We start from the raw sequence: 16,317 nt of genomic DNA on the forward strand, positions 1-16,317 counted from the left end.
CAAGCAACAGTGGTTAACGAAAAGTTATTTGATGCCGTGAAGTGCTTACTTACAAAGGCATGATTGGTTTTTACTTTTCTCTTGTCTGGAAGAATGAAAAAAGAAATTCTAGCATGTTGCATTCATTGTTAGAACTTGCTGACACTGACATTTTACTCCCAATATCACAAACTCTTTAGTTCTCGCACCAATTTTCGTTTGCCTTGGAGGTTCGAGAAACCAGGATTCCCCTGTAGTTTTGAACTACTTTGGCTGAGAACACCTTTTTTCATTTTCCTTTTCTTGATTTTATTCAACTAATTGGGTTAATGTAACACTAAATTTCTATTGTGATCAAGTGCTTCTAAACTTACATGTATATAAGAGTGGATTAAACACTGAAACATTGTTTTCTGTTTACTATGCAGCGACTTCAAAAGAGAACAATAGCTCCACCAAGAACATTCTTCAGTTTACTCTTCGGTGAGTATAACTTTTAGAGCAGTTTTCAATTGAGTGTCGTAAAACCAAAGCCAAAGTTATCACTCTTGCCAATCACAACAACACAGACAATCTAGTGAACAAATCAAAACTCGAAGAAAAGACATGTTGTCGTCACGAGGCGCATGGTTTTGGTTTTACTTCTGATTGGCTGAAAAAGTGGCGCAAGTTTTATAAACCAATCACAAAGCATGGTAATGCGAAACCAAAGCAAACGTGAATTAGTTTCAACAGTCAAGTGAAAACCGCTCTATATCGTAGATGAAATGCTTATTTAGGCCTCTGTGCCATTGACTAGGGTGGTTTTTCAATAATCGTGGAAGGAAATGCACACGGTCAATCACAACAAACACAAATAATTTAACTTAACTACCGGTAACCAGAAATCAATATACAGGAAAATGCGTGTTAACCAAGTTGTAATTAACCAATGAATTTCGACATGTCCTGTTTTTGTCTTCAGGAAAAGGTGGTGTTTCATTGCACAAGGCTAAAAACATTAGACAGACAGGTTAGTAACAACATATAAAAACGTACTGACTGAACTAAGTCATCAAAGAGCCATTAAGTCACTGGCAAAAAGAGGTAGCCACCTATCTTTAAAAGGTCCTGTAGAAACGTAGCATACAAATTTGCATTTCAGGTGTTTGATCACAGGCAGCCCAAGCTAATAATAAGAGCCACAGTACTCTAAGACTCAATTTATAAGGATTTGTATGGGAATGAAACAGTTTTCTTTTACGACATAGAAATTCGAACATTTTATGAATAAAATTGACTTACACTGTTGCAGTTTCGTGTTCTTTCTTGTTTGCCAGCTCCTCGAGCCAATTTGAAGCGATTTGGACGAGTTATTGCTTTGCGAAATTTTGAACACGTGTACTTTATTAAATATTCCCAAGGCTGGAAACTATTTTCGACAGCATCTCACTCGAAGCGAAATATCTTCCGTGAAATTGGTCAAATCGCTACAGAATTTCCAGCACCGTAATCTCCGGTAATTTCTCTTTCCTATCGTTGTCAATTTAGTTCCGAGTGCCCAGTGAAGCGTAGAAAATTCTTCCAAAGTGCGAGTTTTGCTTTTCTTGTTATGCGCGGCCCATCAAACCACACACAAAATGGCATCAGGTCGACAAAATCGACTTCAGCGGCGGGGGGCATGGAGTTATTGTTACTTACTCCAAAATACGCTGTGAGACCCCGAGAGGGCGATTTTATACCGGAAATAGAAGCCGGCGTTTAAGGAATCACGTGCCGGTGATTTTCTATTTCCTGTAGAAAATCGCCCTCTCCGGGTCCCACAGCGTATTTAAGAGTTAATGACAATATCGCCGTGCCCTCCGCCACTGAGGTCAATTTTGTCGACCTGACGCCATTTTGTGTGTGGTTTGATGGGCCGCGCATAACAAGAAAAGCAAAACTCGCACTTTGGAAGAATTTTCTACGCTTCACTGGGGCACTCGGAACTAAATGGACAACGATAGGAAAGAGAAATTACCGGAGATTACGGTGCTGGAAATTCTGTAGCGATTTGACCAATTTCACGGAAGATATTTCGCTTCGAGTGAGATGCTGTCGAAAATAGTTTCCAGCCTTGGGAATATTTAATAAAGTACACGTGTTCAAAATTTCGCAAAGCAATAACTCGTCCAAATCGCTTCAAATTGGCTCGAGGAGCTGGCAAACAAGAAAGAACACGAAACTGCAACAGTGTAAGTCAATTTTATTCATAAAATGTTCGAATTTCTATGTCGTAAAAGAAAACTGTTTCATTCCCATACAAATCCTTATAAATTGAGTCTTAGAGTACTGTGGCTCTTATTATTAGCTTGGGCTGCCTGTGGTTTGATAAACAGTATCGCACAACCATTTAATTCAGGAGTACATCTTTTGTTTTTTGTTTTTTGCAGAACTAGTGGCCGATTTAAGGGAAGCTATTCTTCAAATAGCCAGACATTTTGACGCTGTGGATCCTAAAAAGGTGAGACTAAACATTAACCTTTTAAGAAAATACTTGTATGAGGAATTGTGTGGTAAAGAATTTCTTCCAGAGCTGGGTGCCAGTTCATCTACATCTGCATCTGCATCTGCTCTTTCTTACGTCCGTGAAATGGAATGATATCACACCAACTGTAAACCTGAAATCTAGTATTAAATGATGTTCAAACATGGCTATCATTTAATTTGTTTACCGTTGTTTGGCAAGACACTTAACTCTTACAGTCCTCTCTCGACAAGGTGTAGAATGGGCACCAGTGAATTTTGATTACATGCTGGGGAAGGAAGCCCAGAGGGAGACAGTCGTGAGGGAATAGCGACTTAATATTCCAGTCCGCACTTTATGAAACTGGGATAAGCTCTGGTCTGATGGGCCAAACGCAGGCTTTTTACTGATGGATTACCCGACTTCAGCTTTGCTCCACGGTCTTCTGAACTGGTATTGTTTCTGATTGCTTTCAGGGTCTGGAAATTGATTATTCAATGGAGAGCCATGCAAAAGACCATGAAAGATTTATCAACGTAGCCAGGTAAGCTGTACAACTCTTGACCACTCTTTGCCTGGTGTAACCATGTGTTAAATGTCGAGTGATCACTAATTATTTATGTGAATCAAGTCAGGTTTTGCCCTGTTGTAACACTTGACACCTCTGTTTTGTGTTTGGCACAGAAATCGGCGGAGAAGAGCTAAGGCTTTGTTAGACTTTGAAAGACACGATGACGATGAGCTGGGATTTCGGAAAAATGACATTGTCACGGTATGATGTACTGAATCTTTTGTTCTCATAGTGATGTTATTATTGCAACAAGCAAGCTTGCGCTTGTCAGTTGTCACACAACCTTCAGAGGAAATGTTTAGGTACAAAGTCAAAGAACGTTCTACGTATGGTCAGGAATTTTAGCCTCTTATGCATATATTGTCACTTCACATCACAAATCTCTAGAGGAAAACCGTGACAAGCGAAAGAACGTGTGTGTAGGAGGCATACAGACGGTGCCCTTGACATGGCGTGTAAATGACCCATTTGTTTGAAAAACTCACACTTTTTAAAAAGAAACCCAGAGAAGGCATAGAAGAATGCGGATGTTGAAAATTGCCCAACTTGACTTCTGTCGGTTTAACAGAAACCATGGTCTTCCAATGATCATGGGTGCTGGTAATCAAAGCGGTAACGCAGAAAACGCCAAAAATAGCGCAAAACACGAGTTAATACATGACGTACATGTACTGCATCGTCACGCAATGTCCCATACCATACTTTTTCTCACTTTGACCATCAACGGCCAGGGCAATACATTAGAGTTGTCACATTTTTATTGCAGATAATTTCACAGAAGGACGAACACTGCTGGGTGGGTGAACTCAACGGTTTAAGAGGTAAGTTTGACCATTGTAAGGCTGACAGCAAATTAAGCGTTTCAGTTAGGTTTCTGGGAAATCACTCCAGGTTTGACGGGAAATTATTGAGTAAACATAGACAATGTTTGTTGTCTGTGTCATGATAATGTGCATGAAATCCTTAAAGTAAAGTCAGGAAGAAATATTGATCACTTAGAGAAGTTTTCTAACAACGCTTCTATTATTGTGATACCAAACCAGAAGAATTGCATCTGGCCAATCAAATAACTGCAAATATTACCGCAATATACCAATCAGAGCTCATGGTAAAAACCTTGCAACCATTAGCAAGTGCAGAATAAGTCGTAAATCGAGTTCAAGATTGGTTTTGGTTTTGCACTGGCTGAGGTGACGAACTATCTTCTTATTACGGAAAATATAGACGGCAAACTGATCCTGATGGCTAAAGCGGTCAAAAATAAACAAAGTGGATAAAAAACTAAAATATATTGAAAAAACTTTGCCCTATATTTCGGTTTGCAATTCAAACCTTCCTTAGTTTGTTATCCACTTTGTCAATTTTTGGCCGCTTTAGTCGTCAGGAGCAGTTTGCCGTCTATATTTTCCGTTTTAACTAAGTTACTGATCCAGGTCTTCAAGAGATCCGGCACTACTCATCGGTTTGTCGCTGTGATATTGCAGATTTTTATTATAATCTTCTTATTGGTCACCTTTTGCAGTTTCAAAGTCAAGTGGTTGTCAAATTGCGTTGGTGATGTAGACGTCTTTTTAACCTCAACTTGTTTTATTTCAGGTTGGTTTCCTGCCAAATTTGTAGAGATTCTAGATGAAAGAAGTAAAGAGGTAGGTCTCTCACACGAAGACTTTTTCATTAAAAAATTCATTCGTGACACGACAACACATGCATCGGTTTAAAAATCGGTAAATCTATCTTTGTAGATTTGCCCGAACAGTTTCCGATTGTTATTGTCCAATCAAACTTAGGGACCTTCAGATTGGAGTACGAGATCGAGTACGAGTACGACTTTCGAATTTCAATCCAGTTACGTGCACAGATCCCTCACTCCTTCCTGTTGCCGACCAGTTGAAAAGGAGAGTTTCGATACAAGATTGGCGTGAAATGTGATAATAGAAAGCATAAGCACTAGGTTTGAAAAGTCGTACTCAATCTCGTACTCCAATCTGAAAGTCCTTAAACAAGAAGTTCCGCTATAAAAGGGATGGCACCTCTTACATTTCACACTTCTCGGGCGCGAAATGCAAATTTGTACTATTTGCATTCGTGGCATGTGGTGCCGAGCATCCTTCAAGCTGAACATGCTTTGAAATCTCATGAAACCAAGATATATCATTGACAGAAATAAGAAAAATAGCTTCCTAACGTTTAACAGAATATTCCTAGCGAAAATGAATATCAGTTGTGGAAAATACGCAGGTTGTTTGCCAGTTGTTTACGCTTTGATGATTGACTGACAACTGGGCGTGAGAATGGCCAGACCAGGCCCCTATTTATACCGGAACTTCTTGTTTAATAGCACGATCGCTCTGACAGTTGTTCCGTTAGCTTGTCGGTATCCCTGCCGAACACCACGATCCCAGTCAATAATCTAAATGGGACTCTGGCCAAACATACTCGTTTTCCCTACTGAACAAACTAGAAGGTTTCGCATGTCCTATCGTTTTATTTTACAACATATAATCAATTTTTTAGCTTAGCTAATGGCTGCAATTGCTTCTTTCTATGTTGCCATCAGTATTCCACGGCAGGAGATGATTCTGTGTCTGAGACTGTGACGGATCTCGTCAGAGGCGGGTAAGTCAGGCCCAGTTCAATAGTGCGGTGTTCTTAATTAAAGAAGCAACAAATGCATAGAACGTAGTAAACCAATTGGAACTCAAAGAATCTACTGCGCGGAGTATTTTTACCTCTCTTCTCTGTGTTTGGATATCCCGATGAAACACTGTCTCTCGCGTTTGATATATTACTTGTACCACGCACTTCGAGAGAATTTCGTGTTAAATCAAAACGTAATTCTGAGATGATCTGCTCCTTCATATTATCGCCCTTTCACGTTATATTTATGCACATTCTAGGTTATGCCCAGCCCTGAAGTCAATATTCCTGCACGGCATGAGAAAGCCGTCCATTTTAGGCGGACCTTGTCATCCCTGGCTCTTTATGGAAGAGGTGAGTTAGTAGTGTGATGAGTAACAAGTGTTGTTCAGGCAAATCCTTTCAAACAAAAACCATATTTCGAGCACGAGAATACGTGTTGTGGGGTACTTGGGTCGGGTACTGGCGAAATGTTGGGGTACTGAACTTGACAGTAATGCTACATGTATATAGAGTAAATGGCGATAGGGTAGCATTCACGGAAAGTAGTAATGTTATGTCCCTAGTCGCTTCATGCTTTAGAAATTCGGGTTATTGGCCAAGCTTGTTCGGTCAAAATGGCGGGATAGTGGCTAAGATCTTTTTTTTTTGCGTGTTTTATGGACCAAAACGAAGGCGTGAATCGGAATAAAACTCATTTAACTATACACCAGAGTGAAAAGAGGCACTGTGAGCCGGAGTAAAGTGTTTTGCCCAAGAACACAATACAGTGACTCTGTCCAGGGCTCGAAACTGGACCGCTTGAACCGGAAACCAGTGCACTAACCATCAGGCCACCGTGCCTCTTTTTTCTCACCGAGAGTTTTTTTTTCAATTCTGGGAAAGTCAAGACTCGAGACTTCAAATTCAAGAATTTATTACTATAAAAGCTTTTAAAAATATGTTACAATAACTACGCTGTCCGCCGATAGCAAAGGCTAATCGAGACGGGAAGTGTAGAGTAATTAATGAAATAAGTGGATAAGAAAAAAATTTATATTAATTTTACTATACATGATTACTCACTGCAAATACACATCAGTACTAATGTCTTTTTTGTTACCAATTTACAAGCTTTACTTGTTACAATTTTCTTTTTTTTCGGCTGTAATAATGAGAAAACCTGATAATATCAGTTCTTCTGAATGTTCGATTCTAATTTTGTCTTCTTTTCTGTTCAGGCAAGCCAACGTGAAGTAGACAGGGATTTTCAGTCAGTGTACTCTCGGCTGGTGCTGTGTAAGACGTTTAGGTAAGTGTATAGGTCTAATGCCTTGAACATAGCCTTACAGTTTGGACAAGAAGTGATATTTCGGAACTTACGTGAGAGCATTGGCGTATGGCCTCGATTACCAGTGGCGAAAAGAGCAGCGGAATGGCGCGAACACTTGTAAATTGTGAAGATCTTATGAGGATAATTCATGTTGCCTAGCAACATAGCCGCCAAAATCCGCGGGCTCAGTAATGTCAGTATCACTTTTGAAGGTCCCGGATATTAGCTATAAACTGAAACCACTTCAGCGGTCACTTCTATTGTTTATACAAAGGTAAGAAAATTCGACATGACAAAACACTATATTATTATACAGGACAATTTGGCCTTTATTTTCAAGAAAACGGCATTTTGCAAGGCTGGCTTGGCGACTGGTTAAAACGCTCATGTACAATTTGCATAAGATGTCCGCTAGTCCATACAGCTATAGGAACTGTAGTGACTATTGCCACTAGCAAGTGTCTTTTCCATTGTCTTCCCCAAACAGCCATTACAGCCATATTTTGATAGCGAGTCTCTATTGCTAGAGATATGCTGGTGAAAAACCACTCAATCACCAGCTGAACTGAAGTTGTGATGGCAAAAGACTGCAATAAATTTAAAAGGGAATCGTTTTGTAAGTAAATAAATTGATACAAATACAAAAATCCGTTAACAGACATTATAGCAGTTGATTCAGACAACATGCTTAGGATAGAGATATCAGCCATTAGTCTCTCACGGCGAGGAGTACGAAAACTTCCCCAAGGAGCTGTTGTTCTTTTCCAAATCACGTGACAAACGTGATCAATCGCAACCATGGTGCTTCGTTCTATGACTTCTGCAGCGCCGTGAATTACTCCAAGAATAGCGATGGATTCCAAACTTTCAAGATCTGCCTGTAAAATTCGGAACATAACCGCTAATCCAAAATACGTCGGCGCTAATAAGACGTACGAATATCCCGGATGAGTGATGTTCCATAACCGCTGAACACAAATTCGCGAGATTACTTTGACTACGACTCCAATGAGCGGAGCCAAGAGTGCGATTAGCAGTTTACCTTCTTTGTTTTGTTTGTTGTACGCTGGGTAAACAAAACTCGTCATAAGAAAAGCGACGGGGAAAATAAGACACGTTGGAATCGTCATTTTACAAATCAGAATTGCCACCTTTGCCGGTCGCAGGTTAAAAGACCTTGTGACAATATAGAACTTCAAAGTGATATTAACAATAAAAAAAATATACAGTGGAACAGAATATGAAATAGGCAACATGCCATAAGGTTTTCCTATGGCCTGCAAAATTACACGATAAAGTGCATCCAAACAGAACACAACGCAACAAACAAAAATGAGTTTTCCTTTTAGTCCATATAACTGATAAGGGCGAAAAAGTAATAACAGATCTATGAACGACCAGGCGTAAAACATAGCGCAAGCAATTAAATCCGAAATTGTTTCCATCCATTGTACTCGTACTGGAATTAATTTCTCTGGAAAATACCTACAGGCAAATATACTTTTATAAGACAGATATATGGTCAGCATGTATACTGAACCTATGATGGTAGCAGTGAGTAGTGAAATCAAAGCTCCAATGTACATTGATTTACAAACTGTACGGAGAAGGGATGGTCTGAATCGCTTCCAAGCCATTGCTCTATCTTGGTCTTCTGTCTCCTGTGTTTCTTCATTTTCTTCTGGTAAGCACGCGTTTATAATTTTTATATTAAGACGGCTAGACGGCAGATAGTGGAAATTTGTGGCTTCTCTGTCGCTGTATTCTTGATAAATAAGCTCATCAATAGGACGATAATACCATTCTCGACCTGTGCTTTGTATAGGATCGTAGCCAAAAGACTCTGCCGTGAATTCAGGTTCTTCTGGGTTGTAGTGCTCTGTCACGTCTCTCGTAAAACTGAACACGATATGACCAAAAACCTCTATCAGTGTGCTACTGCTCATTTCACAAGGTAAATCAGTGCAAATTGTTAAGATCCAGCGGCTCTAGCACTTGGCTTTGTGGAAGAAACAACCGAAAGCTCGGTGATGATTTTGTCTTTGTTAGAACTTCCTGTGTGGTTTATTTAATTTTATATTTCTGTGAGGCATTGTTTTGTTCGATTCTTTTTGCACAAGGAAGTAAAGAACTACTTGCTATAGTTTATACAAATAAGAGTCAGTGCCGCGTGGTTTGTTTGTAAAAGTGAGGTCCGATTCCGATGTTGAACGACAGGAGACTCAGGCTCAAATTATATGATCACCCTGCGGCAAAAAAAGTATAAGGATTTGTATGAATCTTTGTAGCTACTATTAAAGTCGTGCGAAATTGATAATAAACTGCAATTGGAGTTGAAATTTCACATTATATGTTGTCTATGCATCGTTTGTTGACTGTTCTGGAGCCTTTAAGCCGCATTACAACCGGGTTATGATTTGAAGTTAACTCTTACTTAAAATGTTACAAGGTTGAACAGAAGCTTCGTTCGATACACACGATAGACGGACGAACAAAAGCCCAAAATCACTTTAATCGCTCTCACTCCAGTCTAAACTTCGCATGGGTGTTGTTCGAAGAGTAAACTTTGCAGATAACGAATTAACAACCCGCAGGTTATTTCTGTGCTTAAAGAATACGGAAAATATAAGCATGAACTGCAAACTTTGAGATTTCTCCAGCACCTTCAGCCTTCAGGTGGCCTGTAGAGAGTGTTAATTTATTCTACCGTCCTGGAGGGCGGAAATAAGACTTCTTCTAGTAATCCATTCCTTTGAGGGCCTTGACGTTTCTAAGTTTATACTGCAGTATAAAATAGAAACATTTCTAATTTTATCACTTGAAGCTTTTTAAGTTTGAATGATGAATATATAAATAGCTGTAGCAACTCTTTAGCACAAGTCGCCGGAAGAATCTAGGAAAATGCACAGGAAACGACCAGAGAGTCACCAGACAACGCGACACCATATTTTTTTTTTTTTTTTTTGCCACAAAAGCTGAATTTACCAATGTATTTGTGTATGTTTTATCATTATACGAATTACCATTATACGTCTACAAATGTAAAAAAGTTGAATTAGTAATGAAAACACTAAAGGATAGCACCCAAGTTTTTGTTAAAAAGCGATCGTTTGACTGTTTGCTTTTATTGTGTTCTCATGTCACAACTGTTGTCAAAATTTCACAGTAAATTTAAACAGATCGGGGAAACTTCTGTGCAGTAAAATCAAGATTAACCCTCCTTATTTAACTCTTTGTTATTAATATATCTCTTTTCTACTTACCGTTTTGAATGGTATCTAACCAGATATCCATGCATGACAAAAGAACGCTTCTTTCTAGTTTCTGTGTATTTTAATATCAGTGCCATTTCTGAATTACAATAATTCTGGATGTTTACAACACCTTGCACAGTTTCTGTAGCGAGAGAACCCTTCTAGTTCATTACAACTGGCGAGTTTGGCAGCCTTAAAATGAAGGACAAATATTTCTTCAGAGTTTGGTGTTTCAGAAAGTACTCCAACCAATGTCGATGGTGATTCTCCTCGACAGCTCTGATTAACAAATACCTTAAGGTTACTATTGTTATCGGCTACTAATTTTAGCTTATTAGCGAGTTGGGCAAAAATCACTAAATTTATTACTTGCTAAAATTTGCCTCGGTAAAATTTAGTACCCCCCTCCCACCCCAAAGTGAAACAAAATTAAACAAAGTCGACTTGAAAAATTCTTTACAGAATGGATGCCGGAAACTTTCTTCTTTCTGGCAATGTAAATAATGTTCGTTCAATTTCAAGTAACTTTGTTCTTTACTAAACATTTATTTCCATCTTAATAGCTATATGTTCATTAAAAACTGGTTTACATGATATATCACTTATTTTTAAAAAAATGAAATGAAAATTCGCTTTACTAAATAGTCTCTACATGTTGCTCAGAAAATATCGCTAAAATTAATAGCTGCTAACAATAGTAACCTTAAGGTAAGCAAAGACGAAAATGAAATAGTCGAACTTCGATCAAGAGCTCCCCAGCAAAATAGAACGTATGCTTTGTGTAAAACTGAACAAGATATGACTAAACACCTCTAGTAATGTACTGCTACTCATTTTTAATGGAGATAAGTTCGGTTGTGTAAAGTTTAACGATCTTGAACTCTTCTCGGTAGACGTTTAGGCTTATACTCTAAGCTCCTACGCAGAAATCTTGCTGACACATGCCTATGCTTCTCCACCGCATCTGAGGGCAACATGCGCGCGCTTGTTTCCTTTAAAGAAACTGTGTGATGGATTTTAGCCAAATTAAGGCATCGGAAAACAGCAGCCAAATTATGTGAAATATAAAAATAGCCACGTAGAAAAGTGAAAGAACATTTAAATAACACAGCAAATACAAAAGAAGGTACGGATGGACAGCAATTAAAGAGGATTGAAACGGATTGTGATATGGGTTTTTGAAATACTGTTACGCTGAACAGTTTTCAAAGTTGGTCTTGGCTGTTTGTAACTTTAAATTATAACGCCCGAGAGACATATTTGGTTGTTACGAAGATATGTTTTTTTTTATTTAGATCCATAGAAGTAATTTCTTCGCAAACATTAAGTTTCATAGCGAGTATTTGGCAAAATTTAATAAAATAGACGAAACACCTGACTAAATTCAGCCTTTACACCGATTTTGTGCGTGTTTGTTTGAAATATTTGTGAGATCAAATTTTTTTGAGTTATAACGTTCCTTAGTTTCGTCTTTATGCACTGTTGTGCGCCCTTTCTATCGGAGCATACTGCACTCATTTTGATGTACTGAAGTGGTGTGGATTTCATTAAGTTTAGTTTTCAGTTTCATTCCTCACCGGAAATGTTGCAGACCACAGTTAGCTTTATAGAGGCGAACGTGTTCTATTTATAAAATTAAAAAATAATAAAATGTCAGATTATAGTTTCGAAAATGGTTGTTGATATCGGGACATACTGCGCTCTCCTTCTTTTCTCCCTTTGCGTTCTTATCCCTTTTCCTTCAGTAAAAAATAAATTGGTGATTGATCTTGATTTTTCTTGCTGCCTTTCAGCTTTATACTCTTGCGGCTTCCTAAAAGTGTTTCGATTTCGTCTTCGCAGACGCAAGTTAGCTCTTCATGTGAATATGCGCTGTAACTTATGAGGGTTTACAAGTTTTAAACACAGGAACAAACATGACTGTGTACGTTCATCTTGACCTTAGTTGTAAATAAACGAATAATTCATCAAAAGGTCTGAAAAATTTCTAAGCGACGCTTTTGACTGTATCGCAGTCTTAATCTCTGATGAAATTTCGTTTAGAAATTGTTCAGACCTTGTGACAAGAATTATTTCTTGTCACAAGGTCTGAAAAATGTCTAAGCGTTTCGTTCAGGAACAAACAGTGTAAAGTTCCTGTACATGTATGTCATACGCATCACTTAATGTTGTTACTGGTCTATCAGGCCAATTTTATGTACTTATTGACTGAGTGCGAGGGCCGGACGGGAAAATATTTTTGGCTTGAGGTCAGGAAATACCGACCAAGCATAGCAAGAAAGTTCTTTCCAAGGAAATAGCGCGCGGGGTTGTTCGGGTCACATGATAAAACTCCTTCGTTATGAAGTGTGTGGGATGTAAGCCGAATCTTAGTTGTTTTTTCTGTTAGTATTCGCACAAAAAACCCAAGCTTAAACTGTGGAAAGTTTTTCTGATATCACGTTAGTGTAAGAGCTGTAAATTTTTAATACCGTATTTATTCGATTAAGCGCCCAACCTCGAATAAGCGCCCACCCTGAAGGTAAGAAAAGTTAATAAGCGCTCACCCCCACCTCCCAAAAAACTGAGGTGCACAAGAGGAGTATTGATTATTATTACTTCTCTGGCTTAGAATCTCTAAAATTCATTGTAGTGCTAGTATTTTACAGAAACTTTCAATGAACAGTAAAAATTGTGCTTTGGTACGTCTTTACGTTATGTTATTATTAATAGTTTTGTTGCAATGTAAACTTACTACTTGCTGAAAATCGTGAAAATTTAATAAGCGCGCACCTCGAATAAGCGCCCACTCTCAAGGTCCAAAAATTTAATAAGCGCCCAGGGTGCTTAATCGAATAAATACGGTATTTAAGCAAGTCAAAGGTGTAAAACTTTGATCCTGAGTATGGGATAGTGTTTTCCATATCTTGAGATGACTTACGGTGATAGGCTGAGTTTAACCCCCCTCCCCCTACCTTCCCCCAATTCTTTGTCATCATTAATGCCTATAGGATTTTTGCTCGGTTCTGTGATCTGAACTGATCATAGGAAGTCAGTGAAGGGTAGCTAATGTTACGAGATCCAGGAAGCAGGACGTTTTTAGTAAGAAACGTTCATTACGAACGAGTTTTGTTTCCTGATTGCGTGATGAACAACAAAGGTGTGTAGTGGTTTTTAATGTGTCTTTGTGAAAAATAGTTTTTTTTTTTTTAAATTTTATGGCAGATTGGACGAAGATGGGAAAGTTCTCTCACCGGAGGAAATTCTTTACAGAGTAAGTAAAAATATTCTATTTTGTTTTTAGAGTTTGGCAGAGGCTAACCGACGTTTAGATTGCCTATTTATAATCATTTGCAATTTTGAGTAACGATTTTTTAGATGACAGCGATAATAATCGAAAGTTGACACAAAGTTTTCGAAACTCATCCCAGTTCTATTCTCAGTGTGGAGACGCGTTTTGATTACGAAGCTAATTCATAACCTTGCTAGCTGTCGCCAACTGGTTGCTCTGGTCGCGGTTCACAGATGGATGATTCTGCCAAATGTGTAACTCCTCTCGCCTATCCTGATCAATGATGCCAACATTCTCCCAATCGATGTAATGGCTGGTTTGTTCAGAAATGGAGGTCTTTTGTTCGGACTCAGATAATTACTTGCGATGTTCGTCAAGTTTCCATTCTATTTCTCCGATGTATTCCTCGTCGAAGCTTTTGCATTTGATCACCTAGACCACTCTTCGTGCCGGGACAAATCAGTGAATTAACTACCAGTGCAATCACTAACTAGAGGCAGTGGCGGGTCTAGGGAGGCCCCCCACCCTCCTTATTTTTGGTAAAAGACAGTTCTTTTAATGACTTCCCCCTACTTAAACTTTTTTGGGTGTACACCCAAAAAAGGGCCCCCTTCTTAGTTCAAGGTCTGGATCTCCCACTGAGAGGTTCTGTGTTGATGTGCCACGGATTTCTGTTATTTAAGAAAAGTATTGCAGTTAGTAAGGAGAATTAGCATTTCACGCTCAGGACTAAAATGGGTCTGAAGGAGCAAGTCTAAAGGTTTTACTTAATTTATAACTTGTTTGAAGAAGGTTACTTTCCAATAGCAAATTCGTTCAATTTTTTGTATCGATATATTTTTAGGCGGTGCAGTCAATAAATATGAGCCACGATGCAGCAAATTCACAGATGGATATCAAGGTAAGCCCGAGTTATACCTGGTTTTTATGGTACCTGTTGGCAGCTATTGCTCTGTTGGCTTTTGGTAAGAAGAGAGTAAGTTAGAATCCTTTCATAAGCGTCTCCAGCTGTTGGTTGGCGAACATTTCTAATGGCACTTCATATGAGATTAAACAAGCATGTAGATTCCAACGAGTTCCCTTGAAGATGGTTTACCACTGCCATAATCCTACCTGTAAGATTTCAGTCGCGACGCGTCAAAAGAACATCTGAGTTCTTGGGAGGCCTTGGGTCTCCCTGGGGATACTACTGCTGGGGGGTAACCCTGCGATGGACTTGCATCTCATCCAGGGGGGAATAGAAATGCTCCTAGCCGCTTCATGCTACGGAAACCGGGGCGTTAAGGTTTGGTAGCAAACGTGAGATTCCGGTCATCACATAATAATGACGATAACAATAATAAGAAGAAAGAACTCTCTAACTTTCCAACCCTGTTTATTTTCTTTCTTTCTTTCAGTTCCGCTCTCTAATCTGCTACGGCCTCAAGTAAGTGTTTCGATCATTGTTTTCCACTGCTTGTATTGTCTTCCGGTTCTGCAGCCGTTATTCGAGTCGACACGCAGCGTTGCGTGACACCCAAATAACGGCTGCGAATGACATAATTACCTTTTCATAAGAAACGATTTATATTTCATAAGAAGTGTAGATGGCTTTTAAATTACACACCTTTACCGTTTTAACAGCGAACAATGTCTTCATCTGTGGCTGGAAACGTTGTGTGCGTGTGAAGATATCGTCGGCAAGTGGTAAGTGGCAACAACTACCTTGTTGTTACTCATTTTCGCGAGATTTAATTTTCGCGATTTTCAAAAAATCGCGAAATTAAAGACCCGTGAAAATTTATCTTAAACATTTTACTATTGTATTTTTTTTATGTTTTAAACGTATTTTTGGCCAAATCGCGAAAATTAAGTCCCGCGAAATATGCCTGTTCCATTTTTGCGAAATTACGTTTCTGCGAAAATAAACGACCTTTATTCTGGTGTTAGCGTGACTGTTATTAGTGTCACGGGTTACAAATCATGACGGAAAACTTCGTATCAGCTAAGGTATTTACCATTGTAATACTAGTATTCATTGTTGCATGTGGTATCGCACGAATCATCATCATCATTATCTAAACAACACGGCGTTATGACATTAATAGTGCGAGAAGAAATCGCACAAATGGCATTAAAAAATGTTCTATTGTTCTGTTCCAGGTACCATCCTTGGTCGTTTCTTCGGAGTCCAGGTTGGGTACAAATCAAGTGCGAACTCAGGTATCACGACTCTCCTACTTAGGACCTGTTTATAGGGAAAAATATTTGTCCCTGGTAGAAGGGTTACTCTCTCCTTCGAGCCATTGTTTGTCGAGTGATTATATATATAAAAAAATGTTCCTGCTGACCGAGCCATAAATTGGCCCTCCTGGTTTCGCCAATGCTCTATACGCCACGACTTGTTCCTGGTAGGCAAGTTAAATATATGCAAAGTGATTACATAGAAAAAAGTAGGCTCGCCACCAAGGTCACCCTAGACACCCTACGGTCAAAGCAAGTGACCCTACACCCAGGCTCGCGCTGGCCCCAAAGGCTATCAGTATGGAATTTATGGGCTCGAATCTTAGATGTCTCCGAGCGGGAATCGGAAATGATTCACGTCAAAGAGTCGTCTGTTTACGTCGGTGAAGGTGAACTCGCTTGAACTTAAAGTGGTATTTTAAAACTTCTTTCCATTCGCGCTTTTAAAGGACCCTAGTCAGCCACGATTTGAAAATCGACATTATGAAATTGCATCGCCGAAATTTATGTTACTGAAGTCCTTTAAATTACCTTAAGCAGTTTCACAGCAATATCTTTCAGTTCGTTTAAAGACATCCCGCGTGA

At 39.0% G+C, this 16,317-nt stretch overlaps 2 protein-coding genes across 4 annotated transcripts in view; one reads left to right on the top strand and one right to left on the bottom strand.

Moving 5' to 3' along the window:
• The window catches only part of LOC144632519 (small G protein signaling modulator 3 homolog), a 35,861-nt gene that overhangs the window by 12,280 nt on the left and 7,264 nt on the right, over positions 1-16,317 (top strand). For all 3 annotated transcript variants that reach the window (XM_078491182.1, XM_078491183.1, XM_078491181.1), the window contains exons 14-28: positions 408-462; positions 944-991; positions 2,391-2,461; positions 2,941-3,008; positions 3,149-3,236; positions 3,802-3,856; positions 4,632-4,681; positions 5,593-5,651; positions 5,933-6,026; positions 6,893-6,963; positions 13,443-13,491; positions 14,354-14,410; positions 14,907-14,935; positions 15,133-15,195; positions 15,652-15,711. In XM_078491182.1, the coding sequence (XP_078347308.1) occupies positions 408-462; positions 944-991; positions 2,391-2,461; positions 2,941-3,008; positions 3,149-3,236; positions 3,802-3,856; positions 4,632-4,681; positions 5,593-5,651; positions 5,933-6,026; positions 6,893-6,963; positions 13,443-13,491; positions 14,354-14,410; positions 14,907-14,935; positions 15,133-15,195; positions 15,652-15,711 (917 nt within the window). The remainder of the gene's footprint in view (positions 1-407; positions 463-943; positions 992-2,390; positions 2,462-2,940; positions 3,009-3,148; positions 3,237-3,801; positions 3,857-4,631; positions 4,682-5,592; positions 5,652-5,932; positions 6,027-6,892; positions 6,964-13,442; positions 13,492-14,353; positions 14,411-14,906; positions 14,936-15,132; positions 15,196-15,651; positions 15,712-16,317) is intronic.
• LOC144632521 (uncharacterized) lies at positions 7,320-8,984 on the bottom strand. Its single transcript, XM_078491187.1, has one exon. The coding sequence runs from the start codon at positions 8,928-8,930 to the stop codon at positions 7,320-7,322; it is 1,611 nt and encodes a 536-aa protein (XP_078347313.1). The 5' UTR covers positions 8,931-8,984.

The sequence above is a fragment of the Oculina patagonica genome, chromosome 12 (genome assembly GCF_052425735.1).
Source record: "Oculina patagonica isolate OP01 chromosome 12, crgOcupat, whole genome shotgun sequence".
Classification (NCBI taxonomy): domain Eukaryota; kingdom Metazoa; phylum Cnidaria; class Anthozoa; order Scleractinia; family Oculinidae; genus Oculina; species Oculina patagonica.

What these genes read in the sequence shown, in the direction of transcription:
- LOC144632521 (XM_078491187.1), bottom strand. Translation starts at nt 8,930, where the DNA reads ATGAGCAGTAGCACACTGATAGAGGTTTTTGGTCATATCGTGTTCAGT.